The sequence below is a fragment of the Mus pahari genome, chromosome 23 (assembly GCF_900095145.1).
Source record: "Mus pahari chromosome 23, PAHARI_EIJ_v1.1, whole genome shotgun sequence".
Classification (NCBI taxonomy): domain Eukaryota; kingdom Metazoa; phylum Chordata; class Mammalia; order Rodentia; family Muridae; genus Mus; species Mus pahari.
In genome coordinates this window covers 36,286,402-36,298,081 of record NC_034612.1, presented here as the reverse complement: position 1 = coordinate 36,298,081, position 11,680 = coordinate 36,286,402, and the positions used below count along the sequence as shown (strand labels likewise).

Below are 11,680 nucleotides of genomic sequence, written 5' to 3'. Positions count from 1 at the left end.
AGAGAGGGATGGAGGGACATGGAGAGAGAGGGAGGGTGTGTGTGTGTGTGTGTGTGAGAGAGAGAGAGAGAGAGAGAGAGAGAGAGAGAGAGAGAGAGAGAGAGCGCCTGCATGCGTCACGTGGAGGTGAAGGACAATTTCAAGAAGTCAGTTATTTCTTTTCCACTATGGGTTCTGAAGCTGGAACTCAGGTCAAGCTTGCACAGCAAGTACTCTCAACCTGCTCAACCATTGCAGTGGCCCAGTTTAGGACTTCTGATGACTCCTGAAAATCCCTGACACCAAGAAGTTAAGTATAAGGTCAAGATAGCAGGTTGGTAGAGCTGGACATATGAGATGATGGTTCAGCAGTTAAGAGGCAGTCCTGCTCCTGCAGAGGACTCAGGTTCATTCCCAGCACTATATGGTAGCTCACCTGTAACTCCAGATGCCCTCTTCTGATCCCCACAAGCACCAGCACTCATGTTCTCACACACACACACACACACACACACACACACACACACACACACAATCACATAATTTAAAAAACAATGAAAATAAGTTACAGACCTAGTTTCAACTCTCTGTGGAGGCAAAGCCAGAGCGGGACAACCTGTTATCCAGAGCCACAGGCAAAGCTGGGCTCTGCATGGCACCTCCACACAAAGGAGAAATTCCGAATCAGACGCCTGCATTGGAGAGGCTGCCTGGACTCATGGTCAACAGTCCACTGATGAGAAGCTGCTACAAACACAAAAATAAGCTACTTGATGCATGTGGATAACTCTACTCCCCCTGCAAAAATAACAGAGACCTTATCCCAGTCAGTGGGAGAAGAGAACATTGGTGGGGCTGGAAATTCTACACACACAGCAAGAGCACAAAAGAAACTGGAAAAGAAAGTAAGTCAGAAAAGCATGGCAAAGAAACTCCCACCCCCACAGGGCTTTGCAGGAAACAATAAAAAGCATACTTTCCCTATTCCTCTCTAGATGGCCATCTGATGAGCTCTTCACATCTACCAAGAGGCAACCAAAATACTGCAAGAGTTTTTCCCATAAAATCCCAGAGTAATTCAGAGCTTCCTTCCCTGCAGTACAATTAACATTATAGTGCTTATTAAATTGCTATAATTTTTTGACAAGTTTCCTTTCTCAGTAGAAATTTCCTCAAATAACACAATGTCTCATTCACATTTCCTTCCCAATGCTTTCAACAGCAGCACACAGAGAGACCCAATACTTATCTGCTGAATAGATCACTAAATGAATTTTCCAAAGGTTAGAAGACTCAGTCAGCAAAGCTCACATGAGCAAGTTCCAAATGAAACCAGCTTGCCAAACCTGCAACTAAGAAGCAAGCAAACAAAAAGAAAAGAAAAACATGGATTCTAAGCATCAAATCTGAAAATGACCAAAAATGGGAGCTAAAAACATGCCACCCAATTCCACACAGGAAAGACACATACCGGAAACATTATGCTTGTCCCCTCCCACCACACTTATAAGGAATACTCATTAATGTACATCCAAACTACCCAAAGAATCAAAACTGTAATAAAACTGAACCGGTAGTCCCCTGTGCTGGCTCCCCAACAGCTAACAACTGTGGGGCAGGTACTAGCCCCAAGCCAAGGTGGCTATGGTGGGTAGCTGTTGTATCTTTGGACTTTGCTCAGTGAGAACCAATGTGAAAGCATGAGTAGGCTGAAGAGAAGGCTCAGTGTTTAAGGGCACTTGTTGCTCTTGCAGAGAACCTGGGTTGGATTCCCATATTATGGCTCACAACCATCCATAACTTCAAGCAATCACATAATCACATATGTGGAACACATCTATACACATAAAATAATAAAACAACACAAGAGGCTGAAGGAGGTGGATTGCTTAAGTTTGAGACCAGCCTGAGCTACAGAGTGAGTTCCGGGTCAGCTTGGGTCACATGGATCAGCAGGTCCAATAGTAAATGAGGGATCAGTGGCAGATGGGATGCTATCTTGGAGCCTTCACATTAATTTTATGGAGCTTAGTGGTTAAGGGCATGTGCTCCATCATATCCAGGCACAGTAGCACATGCCTTTAATCTCAGCACTCAGGAGACTGAGGTAGGAGGACCTCTGTGAGTTCCAGGCTAGCCACATCTACAGAGCAAGCCAGGGCTGTCCTGGACAAAAACAAAACAAAACAAAAAAGGGCACGGGCTACAGAGTACACATATGGCAGGGACATCCTCAGGTCCTGACTGCTACGCTTAGCCATGTACTCACAGGACAATCTGCTTAACTTCCAATAGCTTAGTTCTCTCATATGTGAACGGAGCATAATATGGTTGTTCTTATGAAATTAAATAGATAGACATAGAGTGCTTCAGCCAGGACTTAGGGCTTAATTACCTAACAATGTAGCTGCTATCATTCATTACCTTTATCAGTTAATTTCTGAATCTTCCACAAAGTTTTCTTTTCTGTTTCTCACTCTCCCTCCTTTGCTCTCTCTTCTATATACTTTAGCTTACTGAACATGACTATAACATATTAGGAATACTTTTGTGGGATCAGGCATGGTGTCCAAGTCCCAGCAAAGAAGCAGAGGCAAGCAGATGAGTTCAAGGCTATGGTCTACAGTCAAAGCTACACAGTGAGATTCTGTCTCAAAAAAACAAAAACAAAAACAAAAAAAACAAAATTAAGACAAAAAATAGTTTTGTGGGTTTTTTCTAGAACTCTTATTCTAAGCTGATTTTTCTAATTTAAACACACACACACACACAAACACACACCCCAACTTACCCACTTCAGGGTGCTACTATGTAGTCCAGGATAGCCTTAACTATCAATTTTCCTAAATTAACTAGCATAACAAGCATGCAGCACCACTTCTAGACAAATTAATTTTCTAATTGTGCAAATGTCCAGTGGCTATATTAAAAATATAAAATCTTAAAAACAAGTTTCGTTTTAAATTTTTTCCATTCTTGCAAACTTATATTTGGTTGCCTCTGTTCTTCAAAAGGAAATACAACTGACTTAAGGAACGACCCACACAGCCGGGCGTGGTGGCGCACGCCTTTAATCCCAGCACTCGGGAGGCAGAGGCAGGCGGATTTCTGAGTTCGGGGCCAGCCTGGTCTACAAAGTGAGTTCCAGGACAGCCAGGGCTAAACAGAGAAACCCTGTCTCGAAAAACCAAAAAAAAAAAAAAAAAAAAAAGAAAAAAAGAAACGACCCACACACTCACCCTTTCCTCGCCAAGCCCTCCCCACGCCCTCTGCCTCCTATGGTGTTCAGAAATGGACACTCTCTATTTATGCCACATTTAAGAATGAATTAGAGACAGCAGAGGTGGTGCACACCTTTAATCCTATCAGTTGGGAGGCAGAAGCAGGTGGACTCTGAGTTTGAGGCCTGCCTGGTCTACAGAGTTCCAAGGCTACACAGTGAGATCCTGTCTTGAAAAACCACACACACACACACACACACACACACACACACACACACACGAAAAGAATTAATTTCAAGATATACAGTATGCACTTAAATTCTATAGCAAAAACTTGAAATTATCATGATTATAAATAGCCCTTTATCTTTGTACATAGTCATGCTTAAAACAAAATATTTCCTCACTCCCTTTACTCCTTACCATGCTGATTTTCTATCGGACACATTGTACACAAGAAGGGTGGTGTTACTAACTCATTATGCCAAAGTATCAAGCTATTCCCTAAACTTGACTAATTCAACAAGCTAATTCCTCTAGTCTAAATGCTTTTACCTCATATTCTATTTACCGGACAGCTGAAAGAAACTTTTTGTTTTGTTTTGTTTTCAAGACAGGGTTTCTCTGTGTAGCCCTGGCTCATAATCAGAAATCCGCCTGCCTCTGCCTCCCGAGTGCTGGGATTAAAGGCGTGTGCCACCAACGCCCGGCTAAGAAACATTTTCATGTATTCATTTTAACAACCAAATGTGTCCAAGCAAAGGTGTCCCCATTTTTTTAGTTTTATTGCAGGGCTTGAGATTCTCTTTAAAGTGTTACTGCCTATCCAAGTTCCTTGAAGACTATGACATCTCAGTGGCAGAATATACCATTTAATTTGAAAGTAAATCAATACCAAAAGCAAATGACTTGATCATCTTATTATAAAAGATTAAAACAGCCACAAATTGTATTATACCAAGTCTAAAGATGCATAAAATTATGCTTCACTGACATAAGTCATAAAGACAATGTAGCGCGTTACTAGCCAGGCCTTAGAAACAAGGCAAACTGAAAAATACTCCCTGTGGAAAGCAAACTGTTCCAATTCTAAAACTCTCTTGACATTTGATTCACTACAAAAATAATTTAGTTCATCACAATAAACAGAATCATTAAAGGTTGCTGGAAAACAAACCCAAAGGATTACAGCTTAAAAAGCAATTCCCCCAAATGCAAATGTTCATTTGCAATTGCCATAAATGACTAAGAAATACACACTAACACCAGCTATTTTAAGCAATATAATTTCTTCTGAAATTATTCTTAGCATAAATGAAAACCTGATCATCAAGATGTAAAAGGTGTTTAAAGTATCTCCCTTTATAAAGTATATTATATACTTTAAAAAAAAAAAAATACTCCAACACATTTGGATACTTTATTAGCTTAAACTGGCAATTTATGAAACTAGAATTAGCTCCTTTTACAAGAATAAAATATAAAAACCAATCGAATTTTTAAAAACAAATGACAGACTGGTCAAATGTACTATAATATCAAATGTCTTGGGAGTGAAGATTTTATGACCATGTCCCAAACTATGTAATACTGAGGGATGAAGATGCTTTAACCCTTTTGAAATTATGCAGCATATTAATTTGGATGATTTCTTTAAATATAATCCATTAATAAAGTGTTGATAACACGAATCTAGTTAAACAAGAATTAACCAGGGTTCTGGATGTCACGGCTTTATACATTGTGCTAAAAGGTGCGTCTAAAGCCACCAGGCACCCAGGACATCAAGTTTCCGCTTTCTGCACTTAGCTGCATGGTTTCACTGTTGCACAAAGCATTGAAATTATCATAAAGTAGGAAGGCATTCCAGTAAAGCGAAGAGAAGTGTGTCATAAACAGACACTTCCTTTTCCATTATCCAGACTCGGAAAGTATTTATAAGTAAACTCCCTCGAAAAGAACTCACTCCAGCTTTAGCCGTCTCATTTACAGTGCTAATGCAATTCTGAATATGCACTCCTGTGAAAACGAAAAAAGTCATTTTCCAAGCAGTCAAGTAGCAACTAGCCAAATAACAGATGCTCAAAGAAAGCTGTTTCTAATAAGTCCAAAAAATTATGTAATACGCTACGATAATCTTCCCAATAACTTCCTAGTGTCAAAGGCAGAGATAATATCTATTTGTACAAGAGGGAAAGGGAAATTAATATTAAATATTTTCTCCCAAACTAAGAAGGACTTTCCCTTCTGGCAATATTACAATGCAGTCATCTACTGATGGAAGGGAATGGAGCCCATTCACTTTACTCAATCTATGAAGCAAAATCGAGTGTCACCAGCCATAGGTTTGATTTTTGTTTCCAGAAGAGACTAAAAGCAAAAGGATTAAAGTTCACCGGCAGCGGATAGATTCTGCTTTAAGAGCTTGCACAACATAGCCCCTATCTGTCACTTGCTTTTTTTTCCCCACACCATCCACTCTGCACCAAATCCCCATTGTTCTATATAAAAACTCACAGCTAATGATACCTGAATAGCAACTGGTACATTTACATTACAGATGATCCTTCATGGAACTCTCCAGACCCACATTTACTCGATGTCTTCTTTCTCCCATCAAATCCAAATTTGGTCACCAACTGATCACAACTGATAAGGGGAAAAGATCAGAGCTTCTCTTCCAGACTGATGGATATCACTCCAGAGTCAGATGAGTTAGTCCCCAAAAGGTTACCGGATAAATCGACCAAAGAAAAACAGGTTTATTTTATTTAAACGGGCATCTTATCTTCTTTAAAAACAAAAAGAAAACTGTACTGTACAGAAATCCACACAAAAAAAAAGAAAAAGAAAAAAAAAAAAGGTACACACTGCCCACCAGACAGGTCCTTCTCCCTCTCGCACGAAGGGTTTCTTGTGAGTCTGGATTCCTGGGACACCACTTCCTCCCCAAAGCAGGCTGGCCAGGACAGAGGCAGTCTTGGAGGAAGTGGGGACCCCGGCACCCGAGCCGGGCACCTGCTTCCCAGCCTCGAGGACACCCGCAGCGACACCCACACTCACCCATCTTTCCTCTTCGCCTTGTAGACGTGCCCNTAAGTGCCTCGACCAACTTTGCAGCCCTCGTATTCAAACAGGTCCTCGACCCGCTCCCGCTNGCTGCTCAGCTTCACTTTAAAGTCATAGTCCATTGTCACAGCCTCCAAGGCCGGGGTGCTGGGGCNGGGGGCCGAGGGCCGCGGTGGGGACCGGGCCGCGCGGCAGCCGCAGCCCCCGAACTACAACCGCCGGCCGCAGCACCAGCCCGCCTCACGCCGCAACGGCAGGAGGCCCCGCGCAGGCGCCGCGGACATCGAGGGGTGCCCCGGGCGGTCCCCGCGGGCGGGCACGCGACAGCCGAGGGACGCGCTGGGGGCGGGGAGCAGCGTCCGCCCTTGTCCCCGCGCTCCCGGGGCGCCGGCTCGCGCGCGGTTGGCCGCGCGTGCTGCTGCGGGCGCGACGCGGGGCGGCCACGGCTGACTCTGCTCCTCGCCCACGCGCGTCTGCGCCTCACCTTCTCCCACACGCGCTCACGTACACTTAGGCTGCCATCCGCCCCGACAGACCAGCGACGCCACACAACAGCCGGTAGCTCCTCCGAGAGAGGAGGAGGAGGAGGAGGAGAAGGAGGAGGAGGTGGAGGAGAGAGAGGGAGAGGAGACGAGCGCGGAACACGGCCGGCTCTGTCGTAAAAATGTCGCGAAGCCTCGCGCTGCCTCCGCCCCACCTGTGAGCGACTCCGGAGCTGGCAGCCGCCACTTCTGACGCCGGCAGGCGAAAGGGCCTCGCTCAGCCGCGGAGCGGAGCTGCTGACAGACTTACCACGTGGACCAACCCAGTCGCCAGTGCGGCCAGAAACTCCAAGGCTCACGTGCATGGGTGGCTGCAGAAGCCGTCTTTACCACGACGCCGCGAACTCAGAACGTTGCATGATGGGATTGGTAGTCCGTCACGCAACGAGTTTCTGCTGCACGGAGATTATTTTTCTCAAAGCCGCATCTCTACAATCCAACTTAGCCCATATAAGCTTAGCAAAAGACACCTGTTAGGTGTGGGGGGGATTATTTTGTATTGAAGTCACTTCTGAACTCCAGGATTTAAAGAGCAATTACTGCTCCCCTCCCCCACCCCCAAGACCCCCAGGTTTTTTTCCTTTCGTAGCCTCTACCTGTCTCTAAATACTACAATAAACTACGTGGTTGTATTTAAGATTTCTCTTCTTTCTTTGACATCTTTATACCACGAGGAAAAAAAAAAACTTAGTGAAGGGGGTTGGGGAGATGGGTTAGATTGCTAGAATGCTTGCCACGTGTTGTAATTTGATTTCTGTTTCTGTGATCAAACACCATGTCCACATATAACTTGGCGAGGGAAAGATTTATATCAACTTACAGGTAACAGTCTGCCATCAAGAAGCCAAGGCACCTGTTTAAAGAGAAAAAAAAAAAAAGCTTTTAAGCCATACATGTTTGTTTATGTGTGCCTGTAATACTAAAGCAAGGGAGACAGGACAGGCAGGGTCTCTGTAGCAGGGTGACCAGCTAGCCTTACTGAAATGCAGTGCTCTCAAGGTTCCATGATAGACATCAACCTCTAGACTCCAGGCACACACATATACACTCATGCTTATATTGCACACATCTGTGCATACACAAGAACGCTTATACACACAGGCAGATAATTTGGCAGAAATATCAAGTAGGCTGTAGACAGAAAAGCAAGAGTGTGTCTGGAATAGGCCTTAAATGCCCTCGAATGGCAAGTCTTAGTTTTGGGGTTAGTGGGAGTTAATGGTTTATGTGTCCCGGGAAGATTTAACGAATATGAAGCTGTTAGGCCACAGTCTTAGTTTGAGTTTCTATCGCTAGAACAAAATGCAGTGACCGAAAGAACAAGTTGGGGAGGACAGGAGTTATTCAATTTACACTTCCGCATCACAGTTCATCACCAAAGGAAGTCAGGACAGGAACTCAAGCAGGGCAGGAACCTGGAGGCAGGAGCTGATGCAGAGGCCATGGAGGCTGCTGCTTATTGGCTTGCTTCCCCTGGCTTGCTCAACCTGCCTTATAGAAAAACCCAGAACCACCAACCCAGAGATGGCATCACCTACAATGTGCTGGGCCCTCTCCCATTGATCACTAGTTGAGAAAATGCCTTACAACTGGATCTCATGGAAGCATTTCCTCAACTGATGCTTCTTTCTCTGCAATGACTCTAGCTTGTGTCGTTGACCCCAAACCAGCCAATATAGCACAGAGATGAGTGGCTAAAATAGCCCAAGATAAAGATGTCTTCCAACCCATTGATACCCTAGTTCTCCCTAGCTGTGGAGGTTTTAATCTCTCTCCTGTAAAATGTTTTGAGATGCAGATTTTTGTTGTTGTTGTTTTCTGGGAACTTTAGTTTACAGCTCCCCCTGTTGGTCAAGCATCACATCTGTGCATATGTGGAAGTCAAATGTGTGGAAGATTCATCCCTAGAATCTGGTAAAGAGAATGAGTAGGCAAGAAAGCCAGGGTTCAGAGAAGTAAAGACATTATGGAAGACCAAACACAAGACACCTGGGTCAACTCAAAACACATCTATTAGTTATAATGATCCAAGTTTGATTTCTTTCCCTCTTCCCACCTCCACACATCTGATATAACATGTGAAATATAATAGGAATATCATACTTACAATTGAAACAATCCAGAATGGGACTGGAGAGATGTCTAAGTGGTTAGGGACTTTTACTGCTCTTACGAAGGACCCCCATTTTGTTCCCAGCACCTACATGATGTTTCACAACAGCTTGTACTGATCCAGGGGATCCAGCACCCTCTGCTGGCCTCTATGGGCACTGAGAAACTTACATATATGCAGGCAAAGCACTCACATAGAAAATGAAAAGAGAAACGTAAACAATAATCAAGAATGCAGTATGGCCCAAAGAAGCAAATGTGACAGAGAGGAAGTCAGGTCTACTCACCAGACGAAACATGTAGTTTTAAACTAAATGTTCCATACATTTCCTTTGTGTTTACAGCAATTTTCACTCTATGAACTGTTTCATTGGATGCTTAGGCATGTTTAAATCTTTAAATTTTGGTAGATTTTTTAAAGTCGATTTTGTTTTATAACTATAACCTCATAAAGAGTGGTTAGTTCTCATTTAGGCGAGATTGGTCTCAATATCTAAACCACTCTAACTTTTATTTGTGGGTAACAATTTGATCCGTCCAGTTATCTTAGTACTGGAGCAAACTTTAGTTTGGGGGAGCAGGTGAAAAAAATCACATTACAGATGAAATTGGACAATATAAACTGAAATGCCAATTTAACAAAATTGCATGGGAATTGGGGGAGGCTGTTATATGTACAAAAATATTTAGTCTGACTTCTGAGAAAGCAGGATTCCCCAGGCTTTGTAAGCATAATTAAATACTTTTAATTTTTTTAAAGATTTATTTTATTTTTTAAAGATTTATTAGCCAGGCGTGGTGGCACATGCCTTTAATCCCAGCACTCAGGAGGCAGAGGCAGGCNGATTTCTGAGTTNGAGGCCAGCCTGGTCTACAAAGTGAGTTCCAAGACAGCCAGGGCTATACAGAGAAACCCTGTCTCGAAAAACCAAAAAAAAAAATGTATTTATTTTATTTCACACCAGAAGAGGACATCAGATCCAATTACAGATGGTTGTGAGCCATCATGTGATTGCTGGGATTTGAACTCAGGACTTCTGGAAGAGTCAGTCAGTGCTCTTAACCGCTGAGCCATCTCTCCAGCCCTGTACTTTTAATTTTTTTAAAAAAGTTATTTACATAATTGAATCTTATTTCATAGTGAAAAAGAGGGAAGTCCAATAGGAATCACTTTTTTTTTTTTCCTGACTGGCTTCTCTGCTAGTCCTGGCAGTCCTGAAACTCACTCTGTAGACCAGGCTGGCTTTGAACTCACAAAGATCTGCCTTCTGCTTCTGCCTCCCTGGTGCTGGGATTAAAAGTGTGTGCCACAACAGCCCGGCATTCATTTACTTTTTGTCAGTAAAATATGACTGTTGTTTAATTTTTTAATGCCAGCTAATTTTATGATAGCCTACCATATTCACCAAGAAACATAGGTGCTCAGGGCTAGAGATGGCTCTATGGTTAAGAGCACTGGATGCTCTTCTAGAGGTCCCAGATTTGATTCCCAGCACCCACATGGTGATGGCTCATAATCCTTTATAGCTCTAGTTCCAGGGGAGCTGACACACTTCTGGGAGTTGTGAGCACTACACACGTGGAGAGGCATGTAAATACACTCAGAGGCACACACACACACACACAAATAAATAAATATTTTTTAAGAGACAGGCTCATGGGTTATAAAAATATAACAAGAAAATTTCTATTTTAAAAAATAAATTTAGCCAGACAGTGGTGGCACATGCCTTTAATCCCAGGACTTGGGAGGCAGAGGCAGGCAGATTTCTGAGTTCCAGGCCAGCCTGGTCTACAGAGTGAGTTCCAAGACAGCCAGGGCTACACAGAGAAACCCTGTCTCAAAAATCCAATAATAACAATAATAATAAATTCATAAAATGACTACATAAAATAAGGACGTGAACTTAAAAAAAGACCAAAGAAATACAAAACATGGTTAGTCTTGATATTGTTAAGGTGTTCTGAGCTCAGACATGTGGGGTGCTGTCTTAATTAAGGTTTGTTTCTTTCTTTCTTTCTTTCTTTCTTTCTTTCTTTCTTTCTTTCTTTCTTTCTTTTTTCGAGACAGGGTTTCTCTGTGTGACTGTCCTGGAACTCACTTTGTAGACCAGGCTGACCTCGAACTCAGAAATCCATCTGTCTCTGCCTCCCAAGTGCTGGGATTAAAGGCGTGCGCCACTATGTCTGGCTTAGTTAAGGTTTCTATTGCTGGGAAGAGACACCATGACCATGGCAACTCTTATAAAGGAAAGCATTTAATTGGGGCTGGCTTATGGAGGTTTAGTCATCATGGCAGGAAGCATGGTGGCACACAAGCAGACATGGTGCTGCAGAGGTAGCTGAGAGGTCTACATCCGGATCTGCAGGCAGCAGGAAGTGACGGTGACACACTGGCCAAATTGAGCTTCTGCTGCCTCAAAGCCCACCCCCTAGGGACACACTTCCTGCAACAAAGCTGCACTAATTAATAGAGAAGAGGAAGAGAATGTTTCCATACTGGAGGACTTTGTTATGAAACATAATACAGCGAGGGATGGGGGTGTACCTGGCGGGCTCATGCCAAGATGCCCCCTGAGAAATCATGCCATGAAACAAATCTGATATAAAGAAGGGTTTATTTGGGTCAAGGCAAGGGAGTGAGCACCTGGAAAGGGGTAGAGGCACACAGATGGGAGCAGAGCCGTGAGGGTAGAGAAGGGGGGACAGAGAAGGACAGGAATGGGGAGAGAGGCCAGCCAAGAACACGTGGGAACA

At 43.5% G+C, this 11,680-nt stretch overlaps 1 protein-coding gene across 6 annotated transcripts in view; it reads right to left on the bottom strand.

Annotated features, from left to right (window-relative positions):
- Cdk8 (cyclin dependent kinase 8) overlaps positions 1–6,912 on the bottom strand; it is a 70,862-nt gene extending 63,950 nt beyond the window's left edge. For 3 of the 6 annotated variants that reach the window (XM_029533950.1, XM_029533954.1, XM_029533951.1), the window contains exon 1: positions 6,264–6,508. In XM_029533950.1, coding sequence (XP_029389810.1) covers positions 6,264–6,391 — 128 coding nt within the window. In that variant the 5' untranslated portion in view covers positions 6,392–6,508. Of the gene's footprint in view, positions 1–5,729; positions 5,850–6,263 lie in introns of all 6 variants that reach the window. The other 3 variants (XM_029533953.1, XM_021186623.2, XM_021186622.2) reach the window with 3 other exon arrangements.
- Positions 6,913–11,680: the final 4,768 nt, after the last annotated feature.